The sequence below is a fragment of the Dendrobates tinctorius genome, unplaced genomic scaffold (assembly GCF_039654945.1).
Source record: "Dendrobates tinctorius isolate UK_male_01 unplaced genomic scaffold, ASM3965494v1 ptg000116l, whole genome shotgun sequence".
NCBI classification, from domain to species: Eukaryota; Metazoa; Chordata; class Amphibia; order Anura; family Dendrobatidae; genus Dendrobates; species Dendrobates tinctorius.
The window spans coordinates 43,741,032-43,754,883 of record NW_027361784.1 but is presented as its reverse complement, the minus strand read 5'-3'; the positions used below and the strand labels follow the sequence as shown (position 1 = coordinate 43,754,883).

Below are 13,852 nucleotides of genomic sequence, written 5' to 3'. Positions count from 1 at the left end.
ATGTATACAGGGCAGAGATTCTATGGAGCATGTTTTCCCTTAAACCCAGTCCCTTTTATGTCTGGAACATGAACTCCCAGTGCAACCAGTCGAAGGCCTTTTCAGCGTCAATCGACAGTATGCACATGACCCTATATCAGCCTCTACCGGCGAGTCCAGCAAACTGTGTGATATAAAAAAATCAATTCTACTATAAGTAGAATTTTCAATCCTTATTGAAAAAATGACTAAGTATGGAATGGACAAGGCAACTGTTAGGTGGATTCATAACTGGCTTAGTGATCGGACCCAAAGAGTGGTCGTAAATGGCTGCACATCCAGTTGGAAGAATGTCTCAAGTGGGGTACCACAGGGCTCTGTCCTGGGCCCTGTATTGTTCAACATCTTTATCAACGATTTAGATGAAGGAATTGAGGGTAAACTGATTAAATTTGCTGATGACACAAAGCTAGGAGGGATAGCAAATACTAGAGAAGAGAGAGAGAGGATTCAAAAAGATATAAATAAACTGGAGAAGTGGGCAGCAACTAACAGAATGGTTTTTAACAGGGAGAAATGCAAAGTACTACATCTGGGCAATAAAAATGAAAAAAGCATATACAGAATGGGAGGAATAGGGCTAAGCAACAGAACATGTGAAAAAGACTTGGGTATACTAATAGATCACAGACTGAATATGAGTCAACAGTGTGACGCAGCAGCAAAAAAGGCAAATGCAATTCTAGGATGTATTAACAGAAGCATACAGTCTAGATCACGTGCAGTCATTACTTCCCTCTACTCCTCTTTGGTCAGACCTCATCTGGAATATTGTGTCCAGTTTTGGGCACCACATTTTAAAAAAGACATCAACAAACTGGAGCAAGTTCAGAAAAGAGCGACCAGAATGGTGACCGGTCTGCAAACCCTGTCTTATGAGGAAAGGTTGCAGGATTTGGGAATGTTTAGTTTGCAAAAGAGAAGACTGAGAGGAGACTTAATAGCTGTCTACAAATATCTAAAGGGCTGTCACATTGTAGAAGGATCAACTTTATTCTCATTTGCACAAGGAAAGACTAGAAGCAATGGGATGAAACTGAATGGGAGGAGACAGATTAGATATTAGAAAAAACTTTTTGACAGTTAGAGTGATCAATGAGTGGAACAGGCTGCCACGAGAAGTGGTGAGTTCTCCTTCAATGGAAGTCTTTAAACAGAGGCTGGACAGACATCTGACTGGGATGATTTAGCGAATCCTGCTTTGAGCAGGGGGTTGGACCAGATGGCCCAGGAGGTCCCTTCCAACTCTACGATTCTATGATAAGTATTGTGGACCCGTGAGAAAAAGCTGAAGTCTCTAGAGTCAGGGTGAGGCGCCCTCCACACATCTACCAACCTCAGGCCAAACATCTGTTTTTTTATTTGGATGATGGCAGAAGAGGAGTAGGAAGACTTACCCGAGGAAGCATCAACAGTGGGGTTCATGGGAGTATTGAAGTCCCCCCCCGAGGATCTCAGTATAGGAGCCAGCGAACGCCGCAAGATGTCTTTTGTACTCCGCACCAAACTTCTGCTGGTCCTGGTTCGGGAAATACACATTGGCTATTACAAGTTTACGAGATCCCCATGAGATTATCAGGAAGATAAATCTGCCTTCGGAATCTATTACCAAATCAATGATATCTGGCATAAAAGAGCTATGGAAAGCTATAGAGACCCCCCTGGATTTGGAATGCGGATTCGGACCATGAACCCACTTAGGGTAGTATTTTGATGAACACTGAGGTATAGATCCAGATTTGAAGTGGGTCTCCTGTAGCAAAAGAACTGAGATTCGTTGTTTATGGTTAGAGTACAATATTTGTCTTCTTTTTTCCGGAACATTGAGCCCCCTAGCATTAAAGGAACAAAATTTGATTTTAGCCATAGTCTAGATTCCCACCTACACCAACCGCCTCTAAATGTCTGCCCTTGATAGGTATCCCCAGTATAAATGGAAGGTCAAAGGAAAAGGGGTGTTGGGAAGGGAAAGGAGAGAGAAAGAGACAGATGAAGGTAAAAGAAGTTAGAGAAAGAGTAAAAGAGAGTAGCAGTTTACAGAAATAAACACTTACAGTGTTTACTACCGGTGCCGGCATTGGTAGTCTACTACCTTTTCACCACTCCAGGAGGGAGAAAGCCGAAGCCGGACAGGAACCCCCTCACCCGAGGGGTCCCCCCAAATGAACAGGTCAAGAACTCATTAAAACTTCCCCCAAACATGGGGGAGAGTCCCAAAAGGGAAATCATTCTATATAGAATATAAACGCGGTCATTTCCCAGGTCAATATAAAACATTGCATATAATTAACGGGTGAGACTTCGTAATACCCCAAATTATGAACACATGGGTATCTCATCTACATCTCACATGTTCAGAGGTAAAAGAGGACAGCAATCGAGACCTATTAATAACTATAAAGCAAACGTGAATGGAACAGAAGTTAAACATATTAAGGACAGTCAGGCGAAACTGTCAACCAATCCTATCAGGATCAGTCCCGCAACCTGTAGGGAAAATGCACAAAAGGCTAGTGGGCTATCAGGTGATGCTTGATGGATTTCCGCCACTACTCCTCTTCTTGGAATGTTGGACTGTAAGCCATCTAGGTGGAGCCTCAGGAAGAGCGGGAGTCAGAGGCCAATCTGGAAGATCGATCATTGGTAAGTCAAAAGTTCCCAAAAAATTAGCTAGATCTCCAATGCGACGGAAAATGGCCGTTTTACCTTCCTTAAAAGCCATCAGTTGAAAGGGGTAACCACATCTGTATGCAATGTCTCTGTCTTTTAATTCGACTAATAAGGGTCTAAGGGCTCTGCGCAGTGACAAAGTACGTCTGGATAGATCTGAAAGAATCAGGATTTGGTGGCCTTCGAACTTTATATTCCCCTTTTTCCTTGCGGAGATCATTATGGCCTCTTTAACTCTGTAGTAGTGTACTCTACAAGTGACATCACGAGGACGGGTTTCAGAGGTAGGTTTGGACCCTAAGGACCTATGGAGTCTGTGAAATTCGTTTGAGCTGTCCCCAGCATCATCAAGGATCTCCAAAATAATCTTTTGCACCGTGTTATCTAGGTTGGAGAAACCAATTGATTCAGGAAGACCAAATATACGGATGTTATTTCTCCTATTACGATTTTCCAAGTCCTCCAAGCCAGATGCAAGCTCCTCTATTTTAAGGGTATGCTCAGTTATAACTTCTCTGTAGGCCTGAAGTTCGTGGTGAACGTCATCCTGGGCTTTTTCCACACCTTCAATTCGGGGAGTAAATTCTGCCTTCAAATTGTTTATCTCTTTTTTATACGACTTTTCGAGTCTGCAAGCAAACCCCTCCAAGTCAGATTTGGTAGGCAGGGCCTTTATATATTTACTCAGCTCAATTATACTCATTTCGTCATTGACAGCAGGGTCCTCGTCGCAATCTCCGATGGATTTCGTAAGAGAGATACGTGAGCTCAATGACCCCGTAAGGGGATAGCCGTCTTGGGACATGACTTGCGAAGATGAGGATCGTGTGCTCCTGACCTGCGGGGCAGGGTTGAGAAAACGCTTCATATCCTCTGAGGAAGACTCCTTATGTTTAGTTACGTTTCACCCGACTGTCTGTCCAGTCTTTCCCATAGGTGATCACGTCTATTATTAACTCATATATTTGGGGGGAACAGGGGGATGAGATAATTAAACCGTAAATCTCTGCCCATCATCAGCAAGCTCCCTCCATGTTTCCTAGTCATTTATTTATTCATTGAGGGCAGAGGCCCAGTCTGACAATGGCTCCAACCACAGAGTCCTGTGTAGAAGAGAGGGGGTTTTCAAGGGCTATTTGTAATTTTTATGTATCGCGTCTAGGTGTCGCAAGTATCCCAATAATAGTCAGGTATAATAACAGGACAGTAGCGTGGCTTCTTCTGCACTGTGCCCTATATAACAGTACCAGGGGATTAACTATGGATATTTTGGATAAATGTTTACAGGGACTGATCAGGTTTATCACAATCTTGGAAGCGCCTTTAGTCCAAGATAGGCAGAAATAAGCGCCTCTGATTTGTTTGCGGGGTTTTCTTCTATCTATGGGGGCAGGCGACTTTTAGCTTCTTTGGAGATCCAGTCTTGGATCCTGTGTTGCTCTGCTGCGTAAGGAAGGCTGTCAGCCCTGCAGAGTCCCCAGCAGGCTCCTGTGTGAGGCAGTTCTGCTGTAATGGCTGCCAGAGGGAAAGCAGAGGTCGGTACAGAGTCTCCGGAGCAGAAACAGAGGGGAGAGCTGTGATCCAGATCCTTAGGAGTTATGCCTCAGATCACACGTTGGGACTCCCTGCTGATGTGGCTGTAGAATCGCAGGCCGGACTGGAGGGTGGTCCCTCTCTTACCGCGCAGAGACGTAACAGAGACACGATGGAGGCAATTGTCGGGTACAACAGGTCCAAGTTTATTCTCTTGCCGTCCGCCTGACGGCCTCCGAAGTACACCGCACTTCAATACACTTCACTTATCAGCCCTCCGTCTCTAGGGCCGCTTCACTCACACCGTACTTTACACCAGGGACGTACATATACGCACCGTCCCCTCTTCACTCTTCGACGCACCTGTCAGATCCGTCACTGTGGCCGCCTTAGCCCCGTAAACCAACAGTACTTTTACTGATCAGTCGTCTTCCTTAATGCCGTGTGCTTTACCTCGGTGCCTCATCTATACTGAGGTACTCTTGTGTCAGGACCACCCCTCTGACTTTCTCTCTCCTCAGTCCCCTGGTTTGGTTTTCCTCACAGTGCACAAACTGTCATAGTCCTCCTGTCACTGGAGCTCCCCCTGGGGACTGGAACCTTCTGGAACCCTCCTGTCAAATTTATATCATTCCCGGTTCCCTGTATCTCCGCCCCCATGACCAACGGTTTCCTAAGCCCTAAGCTGATGTCAAGTCCTTTGCTCACACTCCTCCCTGCCCTCTAATGGTCAACCCAAGGTACTGCACGTCCACTACACTTTCTCAGCTGTTTCCCCACTGTAGTAACTGACACCTGTCTAAACTGTGCAAACCTTCCTTTCTCTATTCTGACACGTCTGTCCGTCCGTCAGGTCACATTCCCTACATGGCTTCTGTGCTGACTTAGTACAGATCACAGTATATACCACAGTGAGCTCTATAGTTTATGTAATAAGAGATTAGCTGTAAAGAAAGCAGATCAATAAAGTCTAATGCTCCTTATGTCCCTTATTCAAACTAGGCAGATGGAGGCACATTCACCTCAGGCAGGAATATTTATCTGACTGCTTTGAATCCACAAGATGTCTATGAACCAGGGGTTCCCTTTATATATGCAAATCTTCTTTCTTCATAAAGGTAATGCAAAGTACTTTGATGTATATAACGTTCCTCCTGGCATTAGCTGTACAAGGACAGAATGGCAGACATCTTGGATAAGGAAGCAATGTAATCCTGTTACTTTCTATGATGGAAAACTTCAGTTTGCTTGGTCCTAAAGGTCTGATTTAGGTCCCCAGATGATCCTGGGGCAAGTAGTAATAGTCCCACTGTAAAAGAGGATAGTTTGCAATCTCAAAGTCCGCTTTATAGTCACTTTTCTGGGATGTCTTGTGGGAGCTCCAGTCTCCTGCTTCCTCACATGGCAAGAGCTAAACCACACCACCGAAGGCAATATCATTTTTTCTCACTGGGCAATTTTCAAAACTTGAAGAGGTAAAAAAACAACTCATAAAAGACTGAATATGTGAACAGGAAAGTAATTTTACAGTAGAAACAATAAGGGATCGATACATAAAAGCATGGATGCCAGAAAAGTGGGTCTAAGGTTTAAAGAGTAGCAAAACATTTGCCCAAAAATTTGTTGGCACTTCTGTTATGAGCTCATTTTCTCGTTCACCTTTGATGTCCGATGAACTCCCTCTGCTGGTGAAAGGAGGTGGTGAAACTGATTTGGATGGGAGAAACCTGTCACCTGAACAGGTGGATTGCGATTGGACATCCGGAATCTCTGAGTGGATATAAGGCAGCCGACGCCCTGTAGGGTTGCTGGTGATTTCTCTGCTCTGAGCTCTGGCCTCCTGTTCAGTTCATGTCTTCTAAAGCTAAGTTTTTGCTCTGTTATTGTTCCATGAGATTTTGTCTGATTTGCTTAGTTTTGTGTTCAGCCAGCCCCGGCTGGGGCTTTGCTGAATTTCCATTTTTGTCCCTGATCAGTTAATTCTCTTTTGCTCTGTCTTCAGAATATATCGGAGTGCTGATATAGGGATTTTGAAGTCTAGTGACTTCAGGGCCGTTTTTCCTATCAGACGTGTTGGGACATTTTTGGTAGTGTTTTTGTGGATTGCAGCCAGCATCTTTTCTGTCCTTTCCTATCAAGTTAGTTGGGCCCCATCGTTTGCTCTGCCTGTCTTTCTGTCTGTGTTTGTGTTTTCATCTGTTTTCACCGTCAATACATGTTGGGGGCTGTCTATTGCTTTGGGGTCTGCTCTGGGGCAGTTTAGATTTCCCCTTTCTTTCTTTAGGCTTATGCAGTTCTCTGGCTGTGACGAGGCGTCTAGGACCACCGTAGGAATGCTCCACGGCTACTGTTAGTTGTTGTGAATAGGCTCAGGGGTCTGCAATCCACTAGCTACCAACCTCTCCGGTTTTCTTGACTCAGCTTGTATTTTTGTTTTTTCCTCCTCCGGTGACTCATTCATAACACACTTCCATGCTAGATCGAATTGTGTGAAGCCGGGTGACAACAGGCATACCTTTTCCCATTCTTCCAATTCATCAAAAGTACCAGTCTTTAACCAAAAGTGAACGCCACTCACAAGATGCACCAATATCATTAAGTGACATTTGCCTCTTGACGAATTTGGCACCTTGTACTCCAGTAAGGCTCGCGCTATGCCATTCTTGATAGATCTGCCCCAAGGAGTCTTTCAAAGAGTTTTTAAGTGATTTTTTTCAAAGCAGACCTGCTTAAAATGACTCAAAATATTCCATCTGCACAGACACCATCGTGTTTTTCGATGATTTCTTTGCGGGTTTCTTTTGGCCTCTTGAAAAGAAGGCAGTAGCCGGCAAGTTGGGTGGGAATTGCCGGTTGGTGGGTAAGTATTTTGTTATCTTTCTACTTATGGGAGGATATTTTCCACAAGTAAATCATAATATTAATGAGTAATTTATTATATTCCGCTACACATCCTGGTGATTTATTCCTTTGACCATTGATTTTTTTTCCCCTTTTTTTCTCTCCCTTTTAGAATGATACCTTTGCAGACTTTGATGCGATGACTGACAGACTTATGGATGAAATTATTCAGCATATTCAGCTGTATAACCTCTCGATTTCACGAATAAGGTGAGGGAAATGATGCAGAGCTTATAAGAGAAATTCAGAATTTGCTGAATTTCAAATACCCATCTACGGGTAGAAAATTCCAATTTCTGGAGCCGACATCAATGTTCATTCTCGCTTTCTAACACATGACAATTTTATGGGTGAACATTTTTTATGTCATTTTTTTCATATATTTTCTAATGTTTAGAAGAAAATCCTCTACCTAGTCATGGCTTTATGGAATATAAGAATTTATTTATAGTTATTAATAATACTGTGGGATAACCAAAAATCCTAAAATGTATATAAAATATTATTTTTATATTTATTATTTTATTTAGCATTTATTTGTATGTTGTAGATCTTCCTTGGAGACTCATTTCTTGCTTTTATTTTCTGTGCATCAGTCTGTGCTTTAGGAGAGCTGCAATGAATGGGATTATATAGTCATAAAAGCGTTCATAGACTAATCAGTTTCAAGTAATATCTATGGTAAACCATTGTAGGTAATGAAGGAATTACTGTCAAACTGTGCCATTTTTTTTCGATTGACTGCAGCATCTAAGGGGTTAAATATATGGGATCTGAATTATTTCCATTGTAACAGTTAACACTTTCTGCCGGTGGTGTTGGCACAGCTTATTTCTCCATTTTGATAGTCTGTGAAAATCGGACTGTGCTCAGATGTCATCTGAGTGCAGCCTGATGTTTACCACTGATTGACACAACAGTCTGATATTGATGAGGTCATCAGTAATAAATTCTTGCAAAAATTATCTTTAAAGAGTTATTCTCAAAAATACCAAGTGATCACAAGATCTAAAGGATAGAGGATGGTGCGCTGACTGCTGTGTGTCCAATTGCCAGGACTCCCAGCAATCTCAAGAATAGACAGCCTCGTCTTGAAAGGAATAGAGGTACACATCTTTGTCCTCTGCTCCTTTCATTATCTATGGGATGTCTGATTATATTGGTCAACTATTTCCAACGGTCCTAAAGACAAACGATGAAGCAAAGATCACGCATGTGCACTTCCACTTGATTCAAGGTGGGGCAGTAGAGCGTGGTTCTCAGGGTTCCACAGTCCTGATCTCAGAGAATTGTCTCCTGTCCCAGACAAGGGCAAAATGAGATCTGTGGGCCACAACTGGCCCTCTGGCTGTTGCTGTCTGGCCAGAGGGCCCAATGGCTGAATACCGTGGCCCACAGACTGCACCATGCCCTCTTTTACCCACCATTATTATTATTATCCAAAAAAGAGCAAAACAGAAGCCAAGTCTAAAATGTACAAATTTTTATTGTAATTCAGTTAAAAAATGCCACTCGAAAAATCCAACGCGAAACGCGCGTCGGGGTTCTCCTGCCTGCACCACTGAGGTAACATGCATTCGTCATACTATTTATTTTTCCGCACTTTAGCCTCTATGTCCTATGTCCACTTTATTGCATAAATATGCATCCCAGGGATAATTGTCTCCATATTTTGCACTAGCAAACATCATTAATTTGATCTTTCAATTGTTTGCATACCTATTTGCACTCGTTGCACTTTATGGTTTGATTTTCCAATACCTACTTTAAGAATACTGCTATGGTATCTCCTACTTTAACGTATCACATTTAGACACATATTTGGAAACAAACCCTAACTTATTACATAGCTATTTATTAATGTATGTAAACATTTTCCATTTTGGGATGTTTCTTTACCATTAACCTATCATGTTTTATACCGCTATGGTGCGGCCTGTTTTGCTGTAGTGTCCCTACTTTTTCATGTAAAAAAAACTCTTTTTCATATTTTAATTTTTTTTTTTTTAACTGAATTACAATAAAAATTTGTACATTTTAGACTTGGCTTCTGCTTTGCTGTTTTTTGGATGATTTATATTTGAAGCTGTTTCCTAGGCACTTTTTATTAGGAAGTCTTATTCATTATTATTATTTATTCCATGGCGCTTTACATGTAAGGAGGGGTATACATAATAAAAAACAAGTACAATAATCTTAAACAATACAAGTCACAACCGGTACAGGAGGAGAGAGGACCCTGCCCGCGAGGGCTCACTATCTACAAGGGATGGGTGAGGATACAGTAGGCGAGGGTAGAGCTGGTCGTGCAGCGGTTTGGTCGATCGGTGGTTGCTGCAGGTTGTAGGCTTGTCGGAAGAAGTAGGTCTTCAGGTTCCTTTTGAAGGTTTCCACGGTAGGCGAGAGTCTGATATGTTGTGGTAGAGAGTTCCAGAGTAGAGAGGATGCGCGGGAGAAATCTTGTATGCGATTATGGGAAGAGGAGATAAGAGGGGAGTAGAGAAGGAGATCTTGTGAGGATCGGAGGTTGCGTGCAGGTAAGTACCGGGAGACGAGGTCACAGATGTATGGAGGACACAGGTTGAGGATGGCTTTCTATGCCATGGTTAGGGTTTTGAACTGGAGTCTCTGGGCACTGGGGAGCCAGTGCAGGGACTGACAGAGGGGAGAGGCCGGGAAATACTGCAGCTACATCTGGATATCATCCCCATTTCCATCCTGAGGTCATAGGTAACGGTGAACACATTGGTGGAGCCGCCTGCTCCTTCTTCCACAAATCATCATGTGAGACATCAGACGCGATGATGCCACTACTTTCCATATGCTGTTTGGAGAGTCAGAGCATCGGAGACCGGAGCAGAGCATCGAGGGAACGGGCGAGAGGTGAGGCAGTGTTGTTTTTTTATATGTGTATTGGATGTATGCCTTCATATTGGGCTATGTGAGGGATCATAATGAATACAGGGAGGCTATGTGGAGGCAGATGCTGCATTAAAGGGCAATGTGGGAGCTTATAGTGTATATAGGAGGTTATGTGGGTTCTCACACTATACTGTATATAGGAGAATATGGGGGCTCACACTGTGTATAGGTGCCATGTGGCATCTCATACTGTATATAGGGGCTATGTGGGGGCTCACAATATGTGCAGGGGCTATGCGGGGGCTCAATCTGTATACAGAGGACTAAGTGGGGCATCATACTGTATACCGTGGGACTGTGTGGGGCCTCATAATTTATATAGGAATTTTGTGTGGGAGCTCATCTATTAATATTATTACCTTGTAATGTCTTCACTTCCTGTTCCATCCAGATGTGTCTGGATCCCAGAATTCCAAGCGGCGGAAGTTCACCAACCGCCATATTGGGACACGCAAGTGATGGGTGTCTCAATACGGAAACTGCTGGTGATACTAGCCTCTTGCGTGGTACCACCAGTGGAACACCGTCGCACCACACACGCACACACACACACACACATACACACACACTGTATATGCCGTACGCAGCCTCTTGTGTGGTACCACTAGTGGAACACCGTCGTGAACACGCCGCCTCCGGGATCAGTCAAATGATTCACTGACCTCTGCCATTTTTGTACAGGAGGAGTGCATGCACAGTTTTAATGTGACCGCAGCTATCTGTCTGCACAAAGATGGCAGTGGTCTGATTTCTGTGCCTGCGTGAATTCTGCGCAGGCGCAGTGAATTATTTGTCTGATCCTGGCAGCAGATGCACGACATGTCTACAGGCAGAGGAAGCCGGTCACATTAAAGGGGTTTTCCCACACGAAAGTTCATTTTAAAAATTGTCTGTGTCTGGGAGGGGCGATGCACATAAGAAAGAGGACACACAGGAGGGAGACAGCTGAAACGAGAGAACACATGAGGGAAGAAGACAACACAGAGGTGGAGAGAGAGAGCAGCAAACAAGGGGGAGGAGAGCACATGGGATACACAGGTCAAACAAAAGATCACATGAGAGGAGAAGACAGCAGATGGAGGAGAGAGAAAGCGCTCAGGGGTGAGAGAGACAGAGCATGGGGGGAGACAGCTCAAACGGGACAGCATATGATGGGAGAACACAGCACAGGAAGGAGAGAGACAGCAGACAAGGGGGATAGCACATGGGGTAGACAGGTGACAGGTGAAAGAAGAGAGCACAGACGGGAGAAGTCAGCACACGGGGAAAGAGAGAGTGGATAGGTGGGTGACCACATGGGGGGGAGAGATTCTCAACGCTGCAAAGCCTGCCCCATCGTGACATTACCGCCCTCCCAATGCAATAGCATTGTGCCTCCATCTAGTACTGTATACAGATGGCTATGTGGGGACTCATACTGTGTATAGAGGGTTGTGTGTGGACTCAGCGGTATATGGAGGCATGTCATCGTACTTAATTCTCCTCAATATTAACCCTCCGTCAGGCGCAATATAGATTCTCCTCAGTTCATGCGCAATGTGCCTGACAAGCACAGGTCAGAAAACCACCTATAGTAGCTACATATTTCAATTTCAGGACTATAGAAGTAGTCAGTGACCTTCATAGGAATGTATTAAAAGATATTACACCAAATCAGATGCAAAAAAAAACATTTATTAACCATAAACTTATTAAAACTAAAAGTACCACTTTTCGGTAGTACCGCCAAATAGGCTCCAGTTATCTTTACTTAACTATTGCTTAAATATAAAATTATGGAAAAAAACTTAAAGGATATTGCACTTAGATGTTACTTAATTATTTTCTACTCATCTTCAGTGGTTTCAATTGCAGCAGAAGCAGCACAGGTACACTTAGAAAAGCAAGGCTGGCTGACGAAAGTTGCATGGGAAAGGCAGATTGATTCTTTACATATTTTGCAGTCATATTTAGAAAGCCTTCTGAAACCAGATACAAATGAGCAGGTAGTACAACTGCGTCTTTTAGAAGGTGGTAGAGTCGGTGTTTGTTCTGGAACGTCCTTGGGACGTCCTTTGTATTTTTATCTTTGCCCAAATAATAAGCTAGATCTGTGTCTGTTTCCTCTGTATCAGTGTCATCACCATCCTGCTCTGTTCCAGAATCAGTGTTACATTCTGCTACCTCATCTTCAGATGAAATGTCACTAGATTCCTCTAAATCCTCAGTTACTGCTGGTTCTTCCTCATCATCTTCTAACAAAAAAATCTTCATTTCTTCTAAATGAAGGGGTTTAGATGAATCATACTGTTTTCTGGCCATTGCAGCAGAAAATCTGAAGCAAGAGAGAAAGAGTATGTGTTAGGGCGCAATGTGCCTTAGAAGCCACCCTCCTTTTGTCTAAGAAAACAGTACTTATGTACACTAACTTAGCATTAATCCTTCATAAAACAAGCTAAATACACAATCGTGATGAATAAAAAAAGAAAATACTAACCTTTCAATTTGTGTTGAAATCAGGCGCAATGTGCCTGAGAAGCCAAAGTGTTGATATCTGCTCACTAGAAGGTCTGCTGAGTCACTGTGATATCAGGTTTCACAGAGCCTGTAGAGTCAGGAGATAACTAGGAGGGATGGGGTTTTCTGATAAGTGGGCAAGGAGAGAGAAGTGAAACTAATTACTGTGTGCCTGTCAGATCTATTGCACCTGACGGAGGTGATACAATTGATATTAATATAATATTTTGAATTAATATGTTAACTGTCCTAGTCTTTTGAGAATAAGGCTAAGTTCCCACGTTACAGAAAAGCTGCAGAATTTTCCGCAGCATTTCCGCAACTCTCTGCCGCGGGTAAAATGCATGCGGAATTCACGTTTTCCCGCAAAACACTAGCGTTTTTAGATTGCAGAACGCTAGCGCTTTCCAAGCGATGCTTCAAGTGCTTGACAAGTGTGACCAACTTTTTACTACTGATGCTGCCTATGCAGCATCAGTAGTAAAAGATAGGATGTAAAAAATAATAATAAAAAATTGGGATATACTCACCTTCTGTTGCCCCCCGAAGATCTCCCGTCTCTCAGCCACGCTGCCAGCAAATCTTCTATTCCCAGGGATGCCTTGCAACAATGACCTTTGATAACGTAGAATCACCCGAGTTCAGCCTATAAAATTCTGTCAGAATAAATCCCCAGATCTACGTCCTTCTAAAGAACCTAACAATAACTGTAAGATACAATATTGTTGCGCTCCGGGAAGACATCCAGGCCGCTCTTGAACCCCTTGACTGAGTTCTCCATCACCGCCTCCTCAGGCAGGGAATTCCAGATTCTCACTGCCCTAACAGTATAGAATCCTCTTCTATGTTGGTGGAAAAACCTTCTCTCCTCCAGACGCAGAGAATGCCCACTTGCTCGGAGAGATATTTGTATTGTCCCCTTATACACTTATACATGGTTATTAGATCGCCCCTCAGTCGTCTTTTTTCCAGACTAAATAATCCAAAACAACTATTTAATAACTTCCACTCCCTCCTGAGTGCTAAAGTTCAGACCCCTGAAGAAATCTCCATCTCACAGCTGCTCCTGACCTGCTCATTTTATTGCCTGCCTGTGAAAGTTTACTTCCTGGCTTGGTGGAGTTGGTGTGCTAATGATGGAGTTCGTAGTTGCTGCTGGAGATTGTTATTTGCATTTTGCTTTGTATGCATGATTTCTCTATTATCATATTCCCATTTGGTTTGTACATTCCTATCCATTCCTTTATTCCGCTCTACCCTTGGTGAGTGTTTTTTAATGTAAGTTGCTTTT

General features: G+C 43.3%; 1 protein-coding gene across 1 annotated transcript in view; it reads left to right on the top strand.

The window, feature by feature from the left end:
• FAM135B (family with sequence similarity 135 member B) overlaps positions 1 to 13,852 on the top strand; it is a 267,009-nt gene that overhangs the window by 216,691 nt on the left and 36,466 nt on the right. Inside the window, exon 16 of the mRNA XM_073590382.1 lies at positions 7,256 to 7,353. Within this exon, the coding sequence (XP_073446483.1) occupies positions 7,256 to 7,353 (98 nt within the window). The remainder of the gene's footprint in view (positions 1 to 7,255; positions 7,354 to 13,852) is intronic.